This window comes from Thalia democratica, chromosome 1, assembly GCF_965202585.1.
Source record: "Thalia democratica chromosome 1, ktThaDemo2.hap1.1, whole genome shotgun sequence".
Taxonomy (NCBI): Eukaryota; Metazoa; Chordata; class Thaliacea; order Salpida; family Salpidae; genus Thalia; species Thalia democratica.
This window is the reverse complement of record NC_139165.1, coordinates 30,127,657-30,147,463: the sequence shown is the minus strand read 5'-3', so window position 1 is coordinate 30,147,463 and position 19,807 is coordinate 30,127,657. Positions and strand designations below refer to the sequence as shown.

At 26.7% G+C, this 19,807-nt stretch overlaps 2 protein-coding genes across 2 annotated transcripts in view; one reads left to right on the top strand and one right to left on the bottom strand.

The window, feature by feature from the left end:
- The window catches only part of LOC145831949 (uncharacterized), a 28,718-nt gene extending 11,832 nt beyond the window's left edge, over positions 1 to 16,886 (top strand). Inside the window, exons 12-20 of the mRNA XM_082939308.1 lie at positions 11,481 to 11,551; positions 12,031 to 12,167; positions 12,767 to 12,885; positions 13,169 to 13,357; positions 13,800 to 13,925; positions 14,161 to 14,253; positions 14,430 to 14,478; positions 14,960 to 15,136; positions 16,238 to 16,886. Of these exons, the coding sequence (XP_082795434.1) occupies positions 11,481 to 11,551; positions 12,031 to 12,167; positions 12,767 to 12,885; positions 13,169 to 13,357; positions 13,800 to 13,925; positions 14,161 to 14,253; positions 14,430 to 14,478; positions 14,960 to 15,136; positions 16,238 to 16,372 (1,096 nt within the window). The 3' untranslated portion in view covers positions 16,373 to 16,886. The remainder of the gene's footprint in view (positions 1 to 11,480; positions 11,552 to 12,030; positions 12,168 to 12,766; positions 12,886 to 13,168; positions 13,358 to 13,799; positions 13,926 to 14,160; positions 14,254 to 14,429; positions 14,479 to 14,959; positions 15,137 to 16,237) is intronic.
- On the bottom strand, positions 5,335 to 11,112 carry LOC145836929 (uncharacterized). Its single transcript, XM_082944732.1, has 9 exons — positions 11,107 to 11,112; positions 10,414 to 10,603; positions 9,986 to 10,143; positions 9,611 to 9,753; positions 8,577 to 8,776; positions 7,474 to 7,634; positions 6,606 to 6,725; positions 6,160 to 6,318; positions 5,335 to 5,793 (listed from the first exon to the last, which is right to left on the bottom strand). The coding sequence occupies exons 1-9, from the start codon at positions 11,110 to 11,112 to the stop codon at positions 5,530 to 5,532; spliced, it is 1,401 nt and encodes a 466-aa protein (XP_082800858.1). The 3' UTR covers positions 5,335 to 5,529.
- Positions 16,887 to 19,807: the final 2,921 nt, after the last annotated feature.

Here is a 19,807-nt window from a genome sequence, read left to right as displayed (position 1 = left end):
TCACACTTAAATTCACCTCATTTGTTGAGTTTTCAACATTTTTTTACGGACTTTTGTATGTATATTTTTACTTAAAACAAAATTAACTTGTTTTATTTCAAAACAATAAATTTTATAAAATTTAAACTAAGAGACAAAGCGAATTTAACTTATAGATTTTTTTAACTTTAACTTGTGTTATTCGTAAAAAATAGTTAAGTTTAAACGATTACTTTTTAAGTTTAAATATTATTTTTATAATGCTCCAGTTCGATTTTTTAGCTTACGGAAATTATAAATCCGAGTTTTGTTAGTTAAAGTTTTATTAACTAAAACCTTTTGGTACATTTGTTTATTTCTTGTTATTTTTTGTAATTTATTTGTAAACTAAAATAATTTTTGTTTTTTATTTTTTCAAAAACAAAAGGTAGTTTAATTTTGTTTTAGATGTTTTTTTTAACTCTACAAATAGTTTTCTAAAGCTTTTTCATTGTATAAAAACTAATTACTTTTGTAAATAGAAAATTAATTAAAGTAATTGTAATGAAAATTTGACAATATTTTAACTTATTCCTGTTAGTAATGATTTTTTGTTTTTTAGCATCAGTTTTATATGATTAAAACATTGCTGCTAAAGTTAACATTTACATTTGTTTTTTTTTTGTTGTATTAGATTATGCTGCAGTCAATGTTTTGGTACTTAGATAATATAATAAGTAATAAATTAGTTAAAACGTTTAACATTAAATTTAATCAACAGTTTTTCTTTCTGCTATTATTAGCACTAAAGCATATTCTGCTATTGTTTGTAAAGAAAATTAAATATTTTTCTAATTTAGATCAGTAGTTAAATTTAAAAAAAAAACAACATGTTGCTTAATAAAAAATATCTGCCCCTGCGTTTATTAAACCGCTAAGTGTCAGTAGAGAGCTTATATATTATTATTTCTCACCTTTTTCTCCGATTAGTTCCTGCAATTTGTTTATTGCATCTTGTAAACCCTGCAGCTTGTCCTCCCCACTGTTCGACTTCACCGCGAACCCCCCAGTTTCCATGGCAACGCTACCACTTGACGTTTCCAAGCAACAAATCGACCACCTCCCGTCTATTGGCTGGTGTTTCAACACTTTACTGTATTCTGCATTGAGTTTTATACAGTATAACAATTTTGCTGTATATATTTGTACATATTTGCTGTATGTCATTTGTTGTTGTTTTGTGTTTAAATTTTTGCTTTTTGTTTGATAATTAAATACTATTGAAGTTGAATAATTTTGATATAAATGTTATTTGAGTTCTTGAATTAGTATTAAAGTTCAAAAAAAATTTTTGTTTACTTAGGTAAAGTAAACTTGCTTTGATAGCTCAAGAAGAGTTTCGTGTATACATTGAATGGCAAAGCTGTTTTGCTTGATTTATTCTTTTTGCTTTTAACTTCGTTCATTAGTATACCTTTAAAAAAAGAAATAACTAATGTTTTTGTTTTTTCTACGCGAAAATCAATAGTTATAAAGTTGATTAGTAGTAAGATAAATAACATTTTAAAGAGTACTGACAGTGAAACTTGGTACTTAATTCACCAAGTAGTTACACGTTTATATACATATTTGTTTATCTAAGTTTAAAAGTTACAAGTAAGCTGTGTAAACTATACATCTAAAACCAAATATATACATACTCGACATTGAAGTTGGATTCGGGTATTTGATTTGTTGTTTTTCAATTGGTTTCGTTTCTTCTTTCGACTGTTCACTCTTGTTTTTTGAATTGTTTCTTGATCTCGAATTCTTCAGCATCTGTTTATAATTTAAGTTGTTTTTCATTGCGAACTCATTGAAATTAATTACACTTAATTTTATGTAAAGTTTAGGTTAAGACATAAATAGTACATACACACTGAACGTTCAGGCACGTTTACTGCACCCCGTGACAAACGTATTAACTGTTTTTGAGCTGGTCAAAAAGTTTAAGTACAGTTATACTTCTAATTAAAATGTAATAGAAACTAAATAAAATGTATACTGTTTGTTTGTATTTAGCCCAGGGTTTCCCAAAGGGGACGATATAAGGGTCGAGCATGTTAACGGGTTACTAACTACCAAAAGGGGCTGTTTTTAATAATAAAAGTTAATTGTAAAAATGAGTTTAGGAAACCCTGTTATATATAGATCAAATAACTAACTTTCTTTAGCGTCCTCTGCAGCTGACCAACGTACTCATCACAATCGCAAAAATCCCCTGTGTTGAAACTTGTACTAAGCGGTCTACCACTAACCCTGTACGCGCATATTAGCAGGTAGTGGGCGCTGTGGAGCGTGTTAGGGTCGATTTTGACGGTGATTCCCCGCGTTTTGTCGCACCCCGCCTGCTCCAACGACTTAATGTTGCTGTTGCATTTTGATTAGACGATGAAACAGTTTATCTAATCGCAGCTTGTTATATTTTAAAAAATCTTTTTATTAATGTAAATTTTTGTTAAACAATGAGTTGATGCATTTTTTTGATACTTATCTAAAAATTGGTATTATTCATTTGGTTTATTTGCAACAGCTTTAAACTATGGCATTTTTATATAAAAACACGGTTAATATACTTTATTTTTATTTCTATTTTCGATATACTCAAGAGTGAGATAATTTTTTTACTTATTACAAACAAGTAAAACCAACGCAACAACGTCTTGTATGGCGGCCAGCACGACATGCTCACAACTTAATACTTTAAGTTTTATGTTGTTTCTATGGAGGTTGATCAGCGCTCTGCCGTTTGCATAGTTGCTGTTGTGCGAAAACCCCACGGTAAAGTCCCTGCACCGCAACTGCCTCCTCAACCCACGAGTTGCTCGCAGCTTACCATGGACGGACTCTTGTTGACATACACCTGTTTTAGTAAAAGTATGTTGAAATATTAGTAAATTTATACTTATTATTGCTAGTAAACTCATTTCTTTTTTCTTCTGAAAAATAAAATTAAGTTTCCTTCAATAAGTCAATAATGTTCGCGTAATGTAAGTAAAGTTAACTGTCTACTTTTTACTAGAATCATATATTTGTTTTAATACAAATTGAATGTCACCATTAATTTGCAGTCTTCGTTATTTTTAATCAAACTGCTGTGAGACGACAGAAATATTTTAAGTTCCTTCGTCATTTGCAGTTCTGCGTTTTCGCCTTTGTTCTCCCCACCTCTGTACACCTTGCTGAATCTTTATAATGTTAATAAGAAATTATAGATTATTCAGCAAAATATTTATTAATGTTTAATTTGTAGACTATTTAAAAAGTTTTGTTGTATTAATGAACCATTTTGAAATATTAGTTTTGTGAAAAAAATCATAACATAAAAGTAGTTTAGTATTATTAGTTAAAAGTCGAAGTGTTTTAGCTCTTCAATTTTAGCATCAAAATTTACTCACTCCTTTACTTAGCATCTACTGTTGTTTTGTTGAATTGGTTTTTGAAATAACCATACTTCTAAACATTGTATGTGTGTTTAACATTTGATCACGTTTAACAACAAAAACTAACTTGGTGTCGTTACCGTACTTCAACAAGCACCTGACCACTATCTTGTTCGAGTTGTGATTTGCTGATGACGTTGACGACGTGTCGCTCTGTGACGTCATAGTGCAGTTGTGAACAAAGTAGTCGATCCAGTCTTGTATGGGTAATGTGCCCGAGTGCTTTGTTACTAACTCTTTTCTAGTCATTGGCTAGTGTTGCTTTTTAAGATAATTATCACTCTACTTGGTATCAAAATATCTCTGATTTGTTTGAATGTACGTTTAAAACCGGCAAAAAATCTTGTCTGAACTAACCTGGATTTGTTTTAGTAATATCTATACAAAATTAAAATATAAACAGTCAGTCAATTCATAGCGAGGTGTGTCTGTATAGGCTTATTTATTTTAATCAGATGAGCAAGTACAATCTGTAGTACATAAAATCTGTTAGAATGTTGTTTGTGTTTCAAAGTGTTTTTTGACAGCAGATATGTGATTAAAACATTTAAACTTATATTACTTGATAACATTCTATATTTTTAAAATAGTAAAATTGTCTAGATCTTAAAAGCTCTGCACAGTAAATTACTAGAAGATAAACTCTGTTCACACTAGACTAATGTAATGAAAAATAATATTGATAAATATCTTTTTATAATGATAAATATATTTTCATCTAACTAAACTTTCTGTGCACAATAAAACAAATTATATGCACATTCACCTGTGCACGCTGTGAGAATTACTGTTCTAAATAATAAAGAATACCTAGTCTGTTAACCAGTGCAAATAAAATACATATATTCAAGCAAATATCTATTTTCTAGGCTAAAGTTTACCTCTTATAAGCCTAATATCTCTAATCTTGATAAATACTAAGAAAAAACAATAAAAATGACTGAAAGATTTTTTTTTTTAATTTGTCGTTGTCACACCACCTATGCTTCAAAAAGTGTTATTTTATGTAGTAATTCTTAACTTTTTTTCTTGTGAAATGCTACAATTTCTACTTGGTCATTCTATCAAATTGCTTTTTGCATAATAAAACAACAGAAAGGTAGACGGCGCTTTGACAAACGCATCAAATATTTATTTGAGCGACAAGTAAATAAGAACATTCGTAACTCTTCACATCTGGTTACAGTAAATGTTTTTGTTAAATTTCAATTTTATTCTTAAACTAAAATAGAAATAGTTATGGCAAATTTCAAGGTCAATTATTTTAGTTGACCTATTTTTTTACTCATATATATAATAAAATAGTTTATGTGTAAATGTTTTAATAAAAGTTTCAATAATTTAACAGTTCACGTTTATTTTTTACAAATAAAACGAGTTGTAACATATAAAAAGCACTTATAGCAAAACTTAATAAATTAGATATATGTTTTTTAAACTATATGCTGTAAATATAAATATTTCAAAACAATTTTGATGAAAAATAAAAAAAAACTATCGTTATTAGCTACTCAATTTTTTTAAGAAAAATATAATTTATGTTAAATTAAACAATAGAGAGATGTGAATTATACAAATTTTTATAACGAGATAATAATAAAAAAAACATTTTAGCTTAACAAGTTAAACAGTAAATATAAAAAAGTATACTGTTAAAATTTACAAAAATTTATTCAAATTTTCGAACATAAATTAGGCATTACTTACACAGTTAAAAATACGAATAGGCAAAAGCAGTTGAAATAAAAAAAAGCTTAATTAATTTTTTTATTAAATAATGTGTTACAGGTAGTAGCTGCAGCTGGTTTATAGACATTTGATGAATAAAATTTAAATGCAATAAATAAGTTAAGAAAAGATATTGTATTTTTGTTTAGTTTATATTTGTTCCTTATGTATATGAAAACCCGTAAGAAAATTTGATGAAAACTTATTTTAAAAATTGACAAATTTTTGTTGATGTTAGCCTGTGATCAAAAACAGTTCGGCCTAAAAAAAGTGATAACAATCAACTTCAAGACTTATAATCAACTTATCTATAAATAATAACAAGGCATACAAAAATTTTAAAAGAAAATCAACAAATAAATCACACGAGCAAGTGTTCAAGTTTACCATCCTTCCTGATCTGAAGCGACCTCGTCAGCAAACCCATCGCCTTACTCACAAGTTCACAATCAACTTGTACTCCAAACGGTGAAAACTCCAACCGCAAGATGTCGTCATGGAGGTCTTCAAGCATGTCCATCAACACTTCTTGAATTTCCATCTTTTCTGTTTTGATTTCTTCTGTTTGTTCGTCGTTATCTTGCCTGTTGTCGGTGGCGAATCTCAGTACACTTCTTACTTTTATCTATTGATATAATTTAGTTGATTAATAAAAATGAAAAGAAGTATAAGTTTCAGAACTAAGTGTACTTGTACATAATAGTTTATAAATTTGTTGTTGAGTTGACCATAAAAGTTGTCAAGACATATATTAAAACTATACAATAATTAAAACATTTCTTATTTTGAAGTTTATTTAGTTATAATTTTTTAGCTTAACTCAAAGTTTAATTTAAAGTTAAAATATAGAAGGTATCTTAAAATTATTTATATACCAACTTTTATATAGTTGTGTATTTCAAAGTGATTTTTGTCTAATTTTTCAACTATTCTCAAGCTCTTTTTAGTTTGATTTAGCGTCATTACTGCAACAAAATATTATTAAACAAACTTTGTTCAAACTGCAATCGGTGACTTGTTGCTGAATGTACTTGTGAAGTTCAACAAACGATTTGTGCCACTCATTAGTATCTGGGTATTCGCTAACTGTCGCTTGTATTGACACAATCACTTCTTTCTGTACGTCGCTCACAGTCAATTTGTCACCAATCTGTTTGTTTTAATATAATTAATTGTACTAGGGACAAATAAAAATAAATAAATAAACTGTAATCTGTATCTTGTTTGTTTGTGCTAATTTGTATGCAATTCATTTTTTGTAGCTAAAGGATGTTTATTATTTTTAAAGAATGTTGTTGATTTATAAGTTTAAGCAAACAAAATAATTTTTGTTTAAAGTTAAAATTATTTGCTTATTATAAACAAAAGTTTCTGTTTGAAACTATGTTAAATTTTAAAGAAACAAGTCTGTTTTATATATTTACAGTTAAAACAAACTTTCTTCCATATTTCTTCACACAACTTCTTGTCTAGGTGTTGCTTGATGTTTTTGTTAATAAAATTTTTAGATTTACTGTTAACTGGAAGATAGGAACACTTCGAATATAAAACAGACTCCTGTTTGAAAAGTTTTTTTATGACTTTAAAAGTATTTTATATGTCTTATTGTTTTCCTTTGAAGTTAAAAAAAAATCTATAAATTTTGAGCATTATATTGAATATTTTAGCCTAAACTACCTGAGTACATAACAAACTTCAAACCATAAATCGCATTTTTTCTGTCTTAAACTATTAATTATTTTTATTTATAATTTAAAGCTTCCCAAATATTATTGATAAGTTAGCAATAAATCACTTGAAATTTTTATTACAAACTTTAAAATATTCAAAACGGTTAGTTGTTTACTCAATGGAGCGGTGTGTGTGGTATTTAGGAGAAAATACTTTCCAAACACATGTTCAAGTTGGGGCAAGTTATTTTGCAACAATTTGTTTGTTGATCGAACGATTAAACGTTTTTCGGTGTAAATTGACAAAGATTGAATATGCTTTGGATTTGTTTTCATAAAAAAAAATTTTTGTGTTTACGGCTAAAAAATTTAAAGCTGTTTTTTCTTAATTACAGACTTACCTTTTTACTACACACAAAATTTTGTTTGTTTTATTAAGTTGTTAAGTATCACATTTAAAACTAAACTTCTGTAAACAAGTTAAATTTTCTCAAAAAAAAATGTTTAAATATTTTTTTTTCTTAAATAACTTCAGTAACATTTATGTATTGAAAATGGTTACTTTAACTTAAGCTTACCAAAGTTGTTATAATACTTGAAATAAAGTTAAATAACTTGTATATAAAACGCAATACCTGCATTTTTTTGTCGACTTTGTTCAGCGAAACTTTAAGTTTTATGCAAAATTGATCGCTATTTTGCAGTAGAAAGTAGTCTCTGTATATGGGCAGTGAGAATGTTGCTTCTTGAATATTATCCTTTTCATGTGATTTTTGTTCTTCTTTTTTGTTGTTGCCTTTGTAAAATAAAGTTGTATTGTGATTATTTAAAAAAAAATTTAAAACTCAGTACCCTATAATATAAAGTTTTAGTTTTCTAAACTAGTATTTTTTGTAATAAGTTTAGTTTTAATATACATTTTTAAGAATATTTGATTGACATTTTAAAGAAATTACTTACACTAAATAAAACTTATAAACATTTGGTTTTTTGGTTATCTATTTCTATTTACTACAAAATCTCCATGTGAAAGTTTAACTGGGTGGTAATTTATGAAACACTTTCATTTGTTAAAACCACTCAATTTACATTGTTTTTTTGTTGTCTTCAAGTAGTTTATTAACGAAGCTGTTTAAGTAGTTTTCAAACAATCTTGTGAACTAAATTTATCTGCAGTTTTAAACTCTTTTTTTTCAGTGTAAATAAATGTTTTACACTAACTTAGTTTAGAAAATTGTTAACTATAGTAATAAATGGTAACTGTATAGAAATTCGATTCTATGTTTTAATATATGTTACAGAAAAATTGTCCAAAAAATTTCACAATATTTAGCTTTTTCTTGACTTTACAGCTAAAAGTATAACCAACCTTCTCTTGAAACGGATACTTATTTTTTGTGTATCAAACTAATTAAGTACCATACTTCAGATTATCGCAAAAAAATCAAAAATAAGAAGAGCTTGTTTTATAATCCGAGTTGCATGTGGTATCTATATAAAATTTGATTTTCAAAGTACAAATTTTTATAAAACGAGTTTCAAGGCTTTGATAGTAACTCAAAAAAAGAATCCAATGTAAATTTATTCCCCTCCAACCTTGCAATATTTCCGAAATTTATAAAACACGTTGTGTGTAATAATGTATTCAAACTCAATTATGTTAAGTAGAAACGTTTATGACATAATTACAAGTAGTTGCAGTGATTAAAAAAGAATTCAGAATTAATTCCTCACCAACCATTCAATATTTCCAAAAGTTGTTCCTTCCTGCCGTCGTGGTCGCCATTGTAGCAAGTGACACCATCTTGCAACAGTTCCACGCACCTTCTCAACATGCACGCATCTATATGCATGACACCGTGCATGGTTTCCATCTGGTGCAGGGTTTCCACCTGCTCCTGCAGGTCCCTCAAACACCTGTTCACTATCTGCTGGTTGCTGTTAATAGAATATTGTATAAATTATAATAAGTATAAGTGTAATAAATATATAGTAGTTTCAAATCTGTCATTAAAAATCCCAATATGCAATTCCTTTAAACACCTGTTCACTATCTGCTGTTTGCTGTGAATAATATTATAAAGATGAAGTGAAGTATTGAGCACAAAAATATCTTTATCAAAAAAAGTTATTAAGGAAAGTAGTTTGATTAGTTAGTGCTCGTTTTTTTGAGCTGTATTGGTGTGTTAAGTACGCTAATTCACTTAAAAAGACTATTATAAGGTAATTGTTCTAACAAAGTCAGAATTTTTTTTTTAAGTTAAATGTTCTGTTTACTGGTTGCTGTGATGTGAGTAGAATAACAAAATAAACAACATGACTATGTATGTGCTATATATCATAAAATATTTGAAACATACAAGATGATCATTGTTTAATATAAGATAATTTATAAAACTGTATTCGCACTGTATATAACAAAAGAATATATATAGTTTAAAACTTTCAATAAAAGTTCCAATTTGTAAGTTTCTCTAACACCTGTTCACTAACTGATGGTTGCTGTATATGGTATACAAGAAACAAAATAAACAAAGTGTAAAGTATAAAAAAATATGTTTAGCTATCAATTATCCAGAATATATTTATATTGTTTACAGTGTGTTCAAAATAACTACTGTCTGTTTTATTAGCTGTATAAATGATAATTAGGAATAATAATTAAATTGCACTTAGTCTTTTCTTTTATTAGTATTTATGGGTATTTTATAAAAATGAAAACAAAAAATAAATACTTTTATTATGTACTTTAACTACTAATCATAAACTAACGTTATAGTTTTTATTTTAACTCCGTGGTCACTGAGGCTTTTCAGTCCATTTTTGTTGTACTTGTTGTCTAGCTGATTGGGGTGCATGTACTTTATTGTAATTGATAACTTGATACTTTTCCTTTTCCAATCAGTTATTAGTTTCTGTGGTTTAGACTTATTTTTATACTAAACTGTATGAAAGCTCAAAAGTTATTGCAATTTTTTTTCCAAGTTTTACCTGTTTAAACTATCATAAGTTTTACCAATTCAATTTATTAATTGGTTTATGCTGAAAAGTAATAAATTGGATAAGTGATGTTTAATGTTGCTATAAAATATCTTTTATAACAGTTTTTTATAATTTAAGATAATCAAAAGTTGTAAACAAACAAACCAGAAGTTGCTCACAAGCCACATTGTTGGGGCTTTTATTGGCAAGTATTTCAATGGTGACGTTACTTTTCTCGGGTATACAAGCTTCACTGCTGTCCGCTTGCAAGTTATTCACACCTCCCCACTTTGATATGTGTTTCGTGGCATTTTTGTGTGCCTCTGTTGAATATTTATATATCATTAACTGTTTTTTATTTTTTATGAATTTTATAGCAAATTGAGAAATCAGCTACTGTCCTAAATATAGTGGAAAAAGTATGAGTTGTATTACAAGTTCTTTAATGATATGGATAAATGTGAATACAATAATAAAAGCTCTTAACCTATAAGTTCATTGTTATTATTGTCCATAAGTAAAATTTAAGCATCCGGTTATTTTTTACCACGATTAACTAATAAAAAATATTTTGCAACTAAACGCAAAAATACCTTGAAGTTTTTCAACGAGCGAGTTTACGGGATTGGCAGATTTCTCAACTGCTTTGTGCTCAAACACTAACACATCGGTGCCTTTGTGGTTCAAATAAACACTTGATATCATTATTTGTTCTTGGCATTCCAATGTAAACTTGCTCATATACTCGCTTAATGTTAACATGTTGTATTTGTTTACGTAGAACTGAAAAAAAAAAGTTGAAGTTGTTTTTGTTTCTTATAACTGTTTAATTTAAAAGCTAGTTGTTGTAATAAAAGTGTTACTGCTACAACTACCGAAAAAAGTTTTTAACTTTGCTTGATGTTAAATGTATTGTTTGTTTACGAACAATTAAAAAATTATTGTGAATTTAAATAGTTTTTATTTCCTAAAATTATTTGGTAACAGTCTTGAATGTACTTGAAGTTACGAAAATAATGGTGCTACAAAAATCGATAATTTTAATTTCTAATTTACTTTATTACTAATTTTAAATTTTTTTCGAGTGTGACGCTTTATAAGTTTCGAAACTGTTTATTCTAAAAAAAACATAAGGCGCTACAAAATGTCACAAAAAATATCTTTCTTCGTTTCAATTTTAAATTGTTATCAATTAATTGACTTTTACTTTATTGTATCTAGCGTACAGTGTACTCCACAAAACTAATGTTTATAAGTGATGTATAAAAATATTTTGCTGGTCTCACTTGCATTATATTAAAAAAAAAGCTGTATCATGTTAGAATGAAATTAATGCAAACTTACTGAAAGTAAAACAAATATACACTCTTTTTTATATCAATTCTTTCAATATGTTTTTAATGAAGTATTTAAGTAAAATTATAAAAACCTTATCTTATAAATCAATGTTTAAATGTAAACTATTAGAGTTATTTAAAATGCATTAATTTGGTAGTAACTTCTGTTGTAATATCAACAAAAAACTTTTTACTTCATTTACTTTCAAAATAACTCTTTAAAAAGTTTTAGCGAGTAACTTCCACTGAGCTTTCCTAATGCGAATGAAATGTCGATATTATGATAACAAAATTGTTACGAAAAAAATCTTTTGTTTGCACAGAATGCTGAATGAGAGAAACGAAGAGATTTTGAAAATGGAAAAAATCGCCGATGAAGCCGCTTTTGAATTAAGTTTATTTACTTTTGAAATATTTCAAGTTTTATTGGTTTAATTGTTTTTAATGGATTGTTTACTTTACCGGTTAACTTTTAAGTAATGATACTGATGACTCAAAGTTGTTTAACACATTTTAAATCTTTTTAACTTGACGCAAAAGATTATTTACAACGTGATTTAAACACTTTTTAGTTTTAATTTTGTTTGTGTAAGGTTTTATGACGTGTTTAAGACTAAATATCTGACTTCATAAGAATACAAAAAAAATATATTTAATGTTTTTTTCTTCTAAAAAATATAGATATTGGTAAAATTTAAACTATTTTTTCTAACAAAGCTTTAACTATAGTTCGATAAAAAAATATTTCTTGTAAAATTAGTCGATTTTATTCTTAAAATTGCCTGCTATCATTCATGTATAGTAAACATGTTATATTTGAATTACGATAATTTTCTTTGTTTCAAATAAAATTTTAACTAAAAACATAAACAGGTGACTTACAAAAACAAAATGAGGAAATGAAATCCAAACTGGAAGATAAATCTGGCGAAATTGACCAGCTAAGTGCGGAGAACAACGAACTTTTGCAAATAAATTCGGAAAAACAAAACGAAATCGACACACTAAATGTTGGTTTACAGCAAATGAATTATATTGCAATTATTTCAATCAACAAATATTTCACATGTTTCTTATCTGAGATTAACATAATTGTTTGATGTTTCGATTGTTAATTATTAATTGTTCAACAAAGTAATTTGAAATACGGTGCACCAATTTACAATTTTTTTTATTTAATTAAAACTTAGCTTTATGATAATATGAGATATTTTACCCAAGTTTTATTTATTGTTAAAAAAAGTAACAACAATTGTATCTCTTGTGCATATTCCGTGTAACATTTTTTATAAAACATACTAAATCGTTTAGATGTAAATTTTAAAACTTGGTGAGTTTGCTGAAAATATTAAAGTGTTGTAATTTCAGTTTATACATTAAAAATCAAAAGTTTCTCTGGTACAAAAAACAAATTTTAAAATTAAATAATAAGTACCCTAGTTTTAAACTCTCTAATCTTATTTGAAAATTTTTAGTACTACTTTGCTATTAGTTGCTAAAAGAAATTTTGCTGTTTTTTAAACTTGATGTTTTTCAGTTTAATTTAACCTTAACTATACTTTTTCATATGACAACTTTCTTTTAGTTATTTTTATTATCAACCTTTCAGATGGAATTGAACGATGCGAAATCGCAAGTGTCAAAGCAAAATGACAACTTAACAACAATACAAGAAGACAAAACTAATCTGAACTCGAAAATAAATGCTCTGCAGTTTGAACTCACTCAGTTAGTAATATTCTGTTGGTTAAGATAAAACTCAAGTTAAAAGTTAATATAAAATTAGTTATCAACTTATTTTTTGACTTTAGACGTTTTACTACATTGATAATAGGTAATCTTACAACGGTTTATTGAGTACTTATTGTGTAATTGTGTAATTGAGTTTGTATATTTTCTTATTTAAATTAAAGCTAAACTGTTCATACACTTTGCTAATACAGTTTATATATACGATTATCAAATACCTAATTTTAATTAAAAAACTAATTTTATAATTTAAATATTTCAGATGTCGCAAAGAGGTGGACTGCATATCCGCGGAGAAGAGGTCGCTGGAGTACGAAGTCGAAGCTACATCCAGTTGTTTGGAAAGCGCAAGGAAGAAGTTACACGAAGCAGAACAGGAGGCGGGAGCATCACGAAATAGCATGGCGGACGCGAAAGCTAAACATCAAGCCGAACTTGAAGAATTTACCAGGTGTTTGTTGTTTGTTTTTTACCAGATGTTTGTTTATATTTTGGGAGTTGTAATTGTTTTTACGTACATTTTTATAGTATTAAGAATATAAAATATCAAAAGTTAAGTTGATTTTCATTGTGAAATTTATTGTATTTTCGGAATTATAAGTGAAACAAATTAACTTGTTCATAAATGAACTTAGGTTAAGTTATATAATGTTCGTTTAAAGGTCTTTTTTTTTTGTTTACATTTCTTAAACGATTAAAATTTAATATAGATAAATTAGATCTCCAATATAAGTTTTAAACAAAATTACTTCAACTGTGCAAAATATGCCTTTTATTAAACAAACTCTAGTAAAGCTTGTTAAAAAACTTTTGTTTGGTTAACAATTTGATGTTTTTAAATCTTGAAAATTTCGAGATTTAATGGTTTTAACTAAGTCAAATTGAAATTTCAGGAGACTTTTAGACACACAAAAGAGATTGAACGAAAAAGAAGATGAAGTGCAAAATTTAAAAGAAGAAAATAATAATTTTGAATCTTTACAGAATGCCCACAATCAGCTAAATAATCAATTAGATGTGTTAGTTTATAAGTTGTATTTGTTTTTAGTATTTTTTTTTTCTCGCATATTGTTCACTGTAGTTTTTTATTAAAAAAATTGAGCTTAAAAAATGCCTTATTTTTTCAAACTAATTGTTTAATGAACATATTTAAATAGCTCTATAATAAAGTTGTCACACTATTAAATTTTATAAATTTAATAAGGTTTTTAATTTTGAATTTGTATTTTTATTTTTAAACTGAATTTTCTACAGATTGAAGGATGAAAATAAAGTTTTTCAAGACAAGTTGTTGGAACTTGAATCTAAAGAAAATGATTCTTCTAGCTTGGCGGAACAAGTTGAAATGTGAGTTTTATACATTAACTGTATTTGCTTTGTTTAAATTTATTTTACTAAGGTTTGTTACAAAATTAAAAATGAAGTTATCATTTGGTTTAGAGTTATTTTTCAAAACTATAAATAAAGAGTAAAACAATTAAAATATAAATAAATAATTACAACTGTATACTGTTTATATGCAGGTGGAAATCAAAATATGAAGAACTGATGGAAAGTGTCAGCCCTTTTAAAGTTTGTAAATATTTTTTCTGATAAGTTGTTTTTTATATTGTTAACTGTATTGTATTTTTATATCTGCTGTTCAAATCTGGAACACACGTCAAAGCATGTTACTTTATGATAAAATATGTTGAAATTTAAGTTGATCAATGTGTTTTATGAATAATATAAGTTTTTATTGTCTACTATTTTGAAATATTTTAAGAAAGGTAATTTAACGTTAAAAAACTTGATTATATTAACTCATATTTCTTTTACAATGTGATGCCAGTTTTGAAATTAAAAAAAGTTATATTTTTTTAATTTAAACTAAAAAACAATAAAAGTTATTTCTTAACTGTGTGTAACAAAGCAATTTTTGTTTTTACTTTATAAAGAAATAATGTAACCTCTAAATAAATACGCCTATAAAGATAGTTTAGAAAAATAATTATTCTAATGATGAGTATGTATATAAATTACTTAAACACAGTTTTGTTAATTAAATTATCAGGAGCAATTGGACGCGTTTGCGGCTGAAAAGGACTTTCTTCTCAACAGCAAGAACATGGCCCACCAGGAACTTGATGATCTGAACAAGAAGTATGGTCAGTTGATGGGCCACCAGAACCAGAAGCAAAAAATAAGGCACGTGGTCAAATTGAAAGAAGAAAATTACAAACTTAAACAGGTTTTACAAAAAATATAAAATATCTAAAAATTGTTATAGTTAATTTTTTATTTTATTGTCTCAATTTCAAAGCAAAATTCAGTATTTTGTACTACCGCAAAGCTGTAAAATATTAATTTGGCTTTTTAGAACTGTTTAAAGTATAAAAAAGTTTAAATTTTAAGGTTGACAAGTATGGAAATTTTAGCTTGAATCTATTAATTTCTGAAATACTCAGTATACTTTTAAAATACCGAATATACTATTTTCAAGTGGTGAATTATCAAAACTTGTTTTTACAGCGTCCTTTGAAGTTTAAAGTATTATAAAAATAAGTCGCATTATAATTTTTAAATATAAACAGTATTATTAATTCGTACAGATCATTGAATAGATTGAAAAGTTTATTTTTAAATAATAAAATGAAATATAATCAGAAAACTTATTGACATAAAACGAACTACATTTTTAGAGTATTTTATATTATACTAACAAAGTTAATATACAGAATTGCTTTGTTATTGATGTGAAAAAATAAAAAAATAACTTATAAATTCTAAAATTAAATTAAAACAATAAATTACTTTTACATTTAGCAGTGTTTTATACATTGAAAAGTAACATAAAAATATCACTATAGCTACAGTAGCTTCCAATTCTAAGTTTTAACAATATTCACAACAACATTTAACTCTCTCGATGGATAATGTCAAGTTGAAATCGCAAATTTAAAATGTATTTTATATTTTCAACAGGTTTTAAAAAAATAGAGTTGCAGCTAAAAACTCACTTTTATCAAGTTTATTTACTTTTATTATATTTCTGTAACAATTTCTTTAAAAACAATCAACTTTTCAATTCAATGGAGAATATTAAAAACTATCATTAATACTGCAATTTGTTCTTTTTGTAAACATTTTTCTTAATAAAATAAAATTTTGAAAAGGATAATGTCAAATTAAAATCGCAAGTTTAAAAAAAAGTATAAATTTTTCAATAACTTTTTTTTTTATTTATAAAGTTGCAGCTAAAAACTAACTAATATTGAGTTCTATTACTGACTTTTAGTCTTTATCATAGCGATTTTCACAATAATACATATATTTTTTTATTTTTCAAAAGGAAAATGTCAAGTTAAAGTCGCAAGTGGACAGCCTGAAGAAGAAAGTGGCCACGACTCCCAGAAAGTCAAAGTTCGACCCGAGAAGGGCCTTTTCAAAAGAAAACAAAAACCCGAAAGATGTTGAAAATAATTGAGACACATTATGTGAAAGTTTTTGTGGGTTTATTGATTTTTAGATGCTTTTAGAGTTGCTATAAATTTTGATAAACTTGTTAGTTACATTATGTAAAGTTAATAAGCAGTTTCAGAATTCGGTTAAACATTTATTAATAGTTTTTATGGTTTTCCAAGATTTTATTACTTTTTCTAATGCTATTTAAGTTGGAATAATGTTTAAAAGCCAACTACTTCTATTATAACAAAGTTGACGAACTTAATTAATTTGTGTAGCATTTTTCATTGATTTTTGATTGTTTAGCAAGTTTAAAGCATTCTACAAAAAAAGTTTAGTTTACTATTAACTGGTTAATTGCTTTTGTTTTTCATTTGATGCTAATTCATTTTTAAAGGTTAATATTTAGTTTGTTCATTTATTTTATTCCAATTTTGCCTGAAAGAATCTAAAACTATTTATTACTGAAATTAAGGATAACTAAAATTTAAAACATTTTCATTATCACTAAATTGCATTAATTAAAATTTAAAGTATTGTTGTCTACTTTAATTTTACTCTGTCATTTTGCTGTTTTGTCATATTTTTCATTTTTATTATTATAGTATTACCGTGAAAAAATCTGTTTTTTTTAACTGTATTTACCTAAAGTTTGTGAGAAATAGTAGCATTTTATAGTAATACTGTATTGCTTCGAATAGAGTTTCTAAATAAAAAGATAAGCGTTAGGTAATAGAAATAATAAGGTTATTTAGAATAAAATAAATAGTTAATTAGGACAGGTTATGTAAAGAAATAACATTCAAAGTAAATATTTCCAAAATAATGATGTTTTTTAATAATAATTAAGATCCTAAAGTAATACTTATTCCAAGGTTGCCACAAAGTCAGGAAAAAACAGGGGTTTTTTTAAAATTACAGAAAATTCGATGCAAGCGTGCTCTAAATAATAAATTATTTATATAATAAACTGTATTTTGCTAATGTTTTGTTTAAAAAAGTTGTTTTTTTAATTATTTTTTTTCCAGGGCGTAATTGAGTTTTTGGAGAAGTTTAAAATATTTTATGATCTCACGTGTGTATTTACTATGAGGTGAAAATGCAAGTATCTTGCTAATAGAGCTTTTTATTGCATAAACACCGATCATACACAGATGGTTTAAATGCTGCAATGGAAGTTTTATGGTTGAATCCAGCGAAAGAACGGTTGGTTTAAAATTAAGATTGGAAACTTTACATAATATCAAGTCTTTGTGTGTTTTTGGAAGGTTTTTATTAAGAATTGATGAAAAAGTCAAGAATTTTTTTTCAGCTTGATCTGTGACAACACACCAGAGTCTCCTAAACTTTTTCAAGAGTTTAACAATTAGTGTTTGTTCATCGTAAAATTAACTTTTGCAGAATTATTTAAGAAAAATGTTTTTAAAACACCAACTTGTAACAGAAAAAATAATAACTGCATTTTATTTTTAATTAAGTTTGTATCAAACTCCTTACTCGTTTTCAATCTTTTTTTAAAAGTTTTTTTCATCTAAATAATCACAGTCCTTACAATCACCACAAGTAGTTTATGCGAATCATTTATTAGCTAGAGCACCATCGTAGATTAGGAATTGACAACTTAAGGCTTCCCAAAAATGAACCTATTTTTAGCTTCCGAATATCTTATATTCAATATTTTTTAAGGTTTATTTGTTCAGCATAGTTAAGGCTTTGATGTATAAATTTTTAATTTGTCAATTTTTATATAAGTACAAGTTTAAACTCCACGTACGGCCGATTTCTGCTTATAAATGGTCATTAGTATTATATTTATAAAATTATGAATCTTAATTAATGTTAAGTTTAGCAAGCTTAACATTCTTAAACATATATAGTTTATTAAACGAAAAAAGACGCTAAAAATGTTTGATCCTAGGACCTGGTGCACGAATAACCTTTCGGTTATCGAGTCGCATACCACGGATACCTTTTAAAGTCTTGCCCAGGACCACAGCATGTTTAATTAATTTTGTAGATGTTATTTTTTTTTAACTAGCTGATAATTATATCTTATGTACGAACCGGTCATATAAGCTTATTGTTTGTTATATTATCAAAGAAATATTAATATCTTACTATACAGATAAATGTAATGGCCGATTTTTTTTAGAATCGAGTAGCTACGTTACATGTTTTTTTTTTCTCTATTTTGATTGTTTGAAATAATACTTTATGTTTATGTCGTATACATAGTTATTTTATGAGCTTTAGTATCTTTTTAACCCACATACAAAGCTAGTTAAGGTAAAATATTACCGATATAAATGATCGAAAAAATAAAATCAGGTTTAAATCCTTTCCGTGATAGGTTTTAAACGACAAGGTAAGCTATTTATTTTGAAGATAAAAAAATAAATTTGATGGTCAAAGTCTATTAAAACTAAAAACTACTATCTTCACAAACAAAACTTTATTTTTTTATGTACTGGCGTAATTTTTGTTAAACTTTGACTATATCGGTTTCCCTGAATCATTTGTTATAACTGTTTATCATTTTAAGTGAGCTGAAAGCTCTAAAGACTTTGAAAAAAATTGTTTACTTTAAAAAACAATATAAGACTATGTTTCTAATTGAAATAGTTTTTTCATTGTAAATTCTGTATTTTAATTTATTAACTATGCCCGCTTATTTCCACAATAAAATCATGAATATTAATATATTGACTAAACATTTATTAGATTAACATCATAAAAAGCTCCTTATACCTCGTTCATTTGTTTCCATCAAAAAAATAGTTTAGTTCAGGTAACGGAACTATTCTATTTTTTATTTTGCAATTTAAAGTATGTTAAACTGACAACTGAATCTATCAATACGCTTTACTAGCAAATTAGATAACTATCAGTATAAATAGTGTTTAATATACTATTTAATCTCTACAAAAAGATTTGTTTACATAACTTTTAATTAATTATGAAAACAAGCATTTGGTAAAAAAAAACAAATATATACACAACACTAAACGTAAACTTTTAGTTGCTTCTTAATCATGTTCAAGAGCTATTATTGAAAGCACACATTTAACTTATAAACTCAGTAACACACAAAAACAGAGAAATAAACAAGTACAAGGTACATGACGTTAACTTCCGACCACTTGAAACTTTAGTATGCATCACTTCAGCAGAATTTCTTTTTATTCAGCTTCAAAAGCTTCCAACTCACAAGCAGTGGCATCATTTTCCGACGCTAGATTCTTTTCTGAAGGTTTACGAGGATTAGTTTTCTTGGGAAGTTCTAACTGCAGAGATGCACAATACTGCCTGAAATCATCCAACTGTGGTCCAACATACAAGCCTTCAGGTCTAACTGGATAATTTTTCTCGAGGTTTTCAAGAAAATTTTTTGCTTCAATGATCAATTGAGAACATTTTTTTCCATATGCATTAGTTCTGAACACTTGTTTTTGTTATT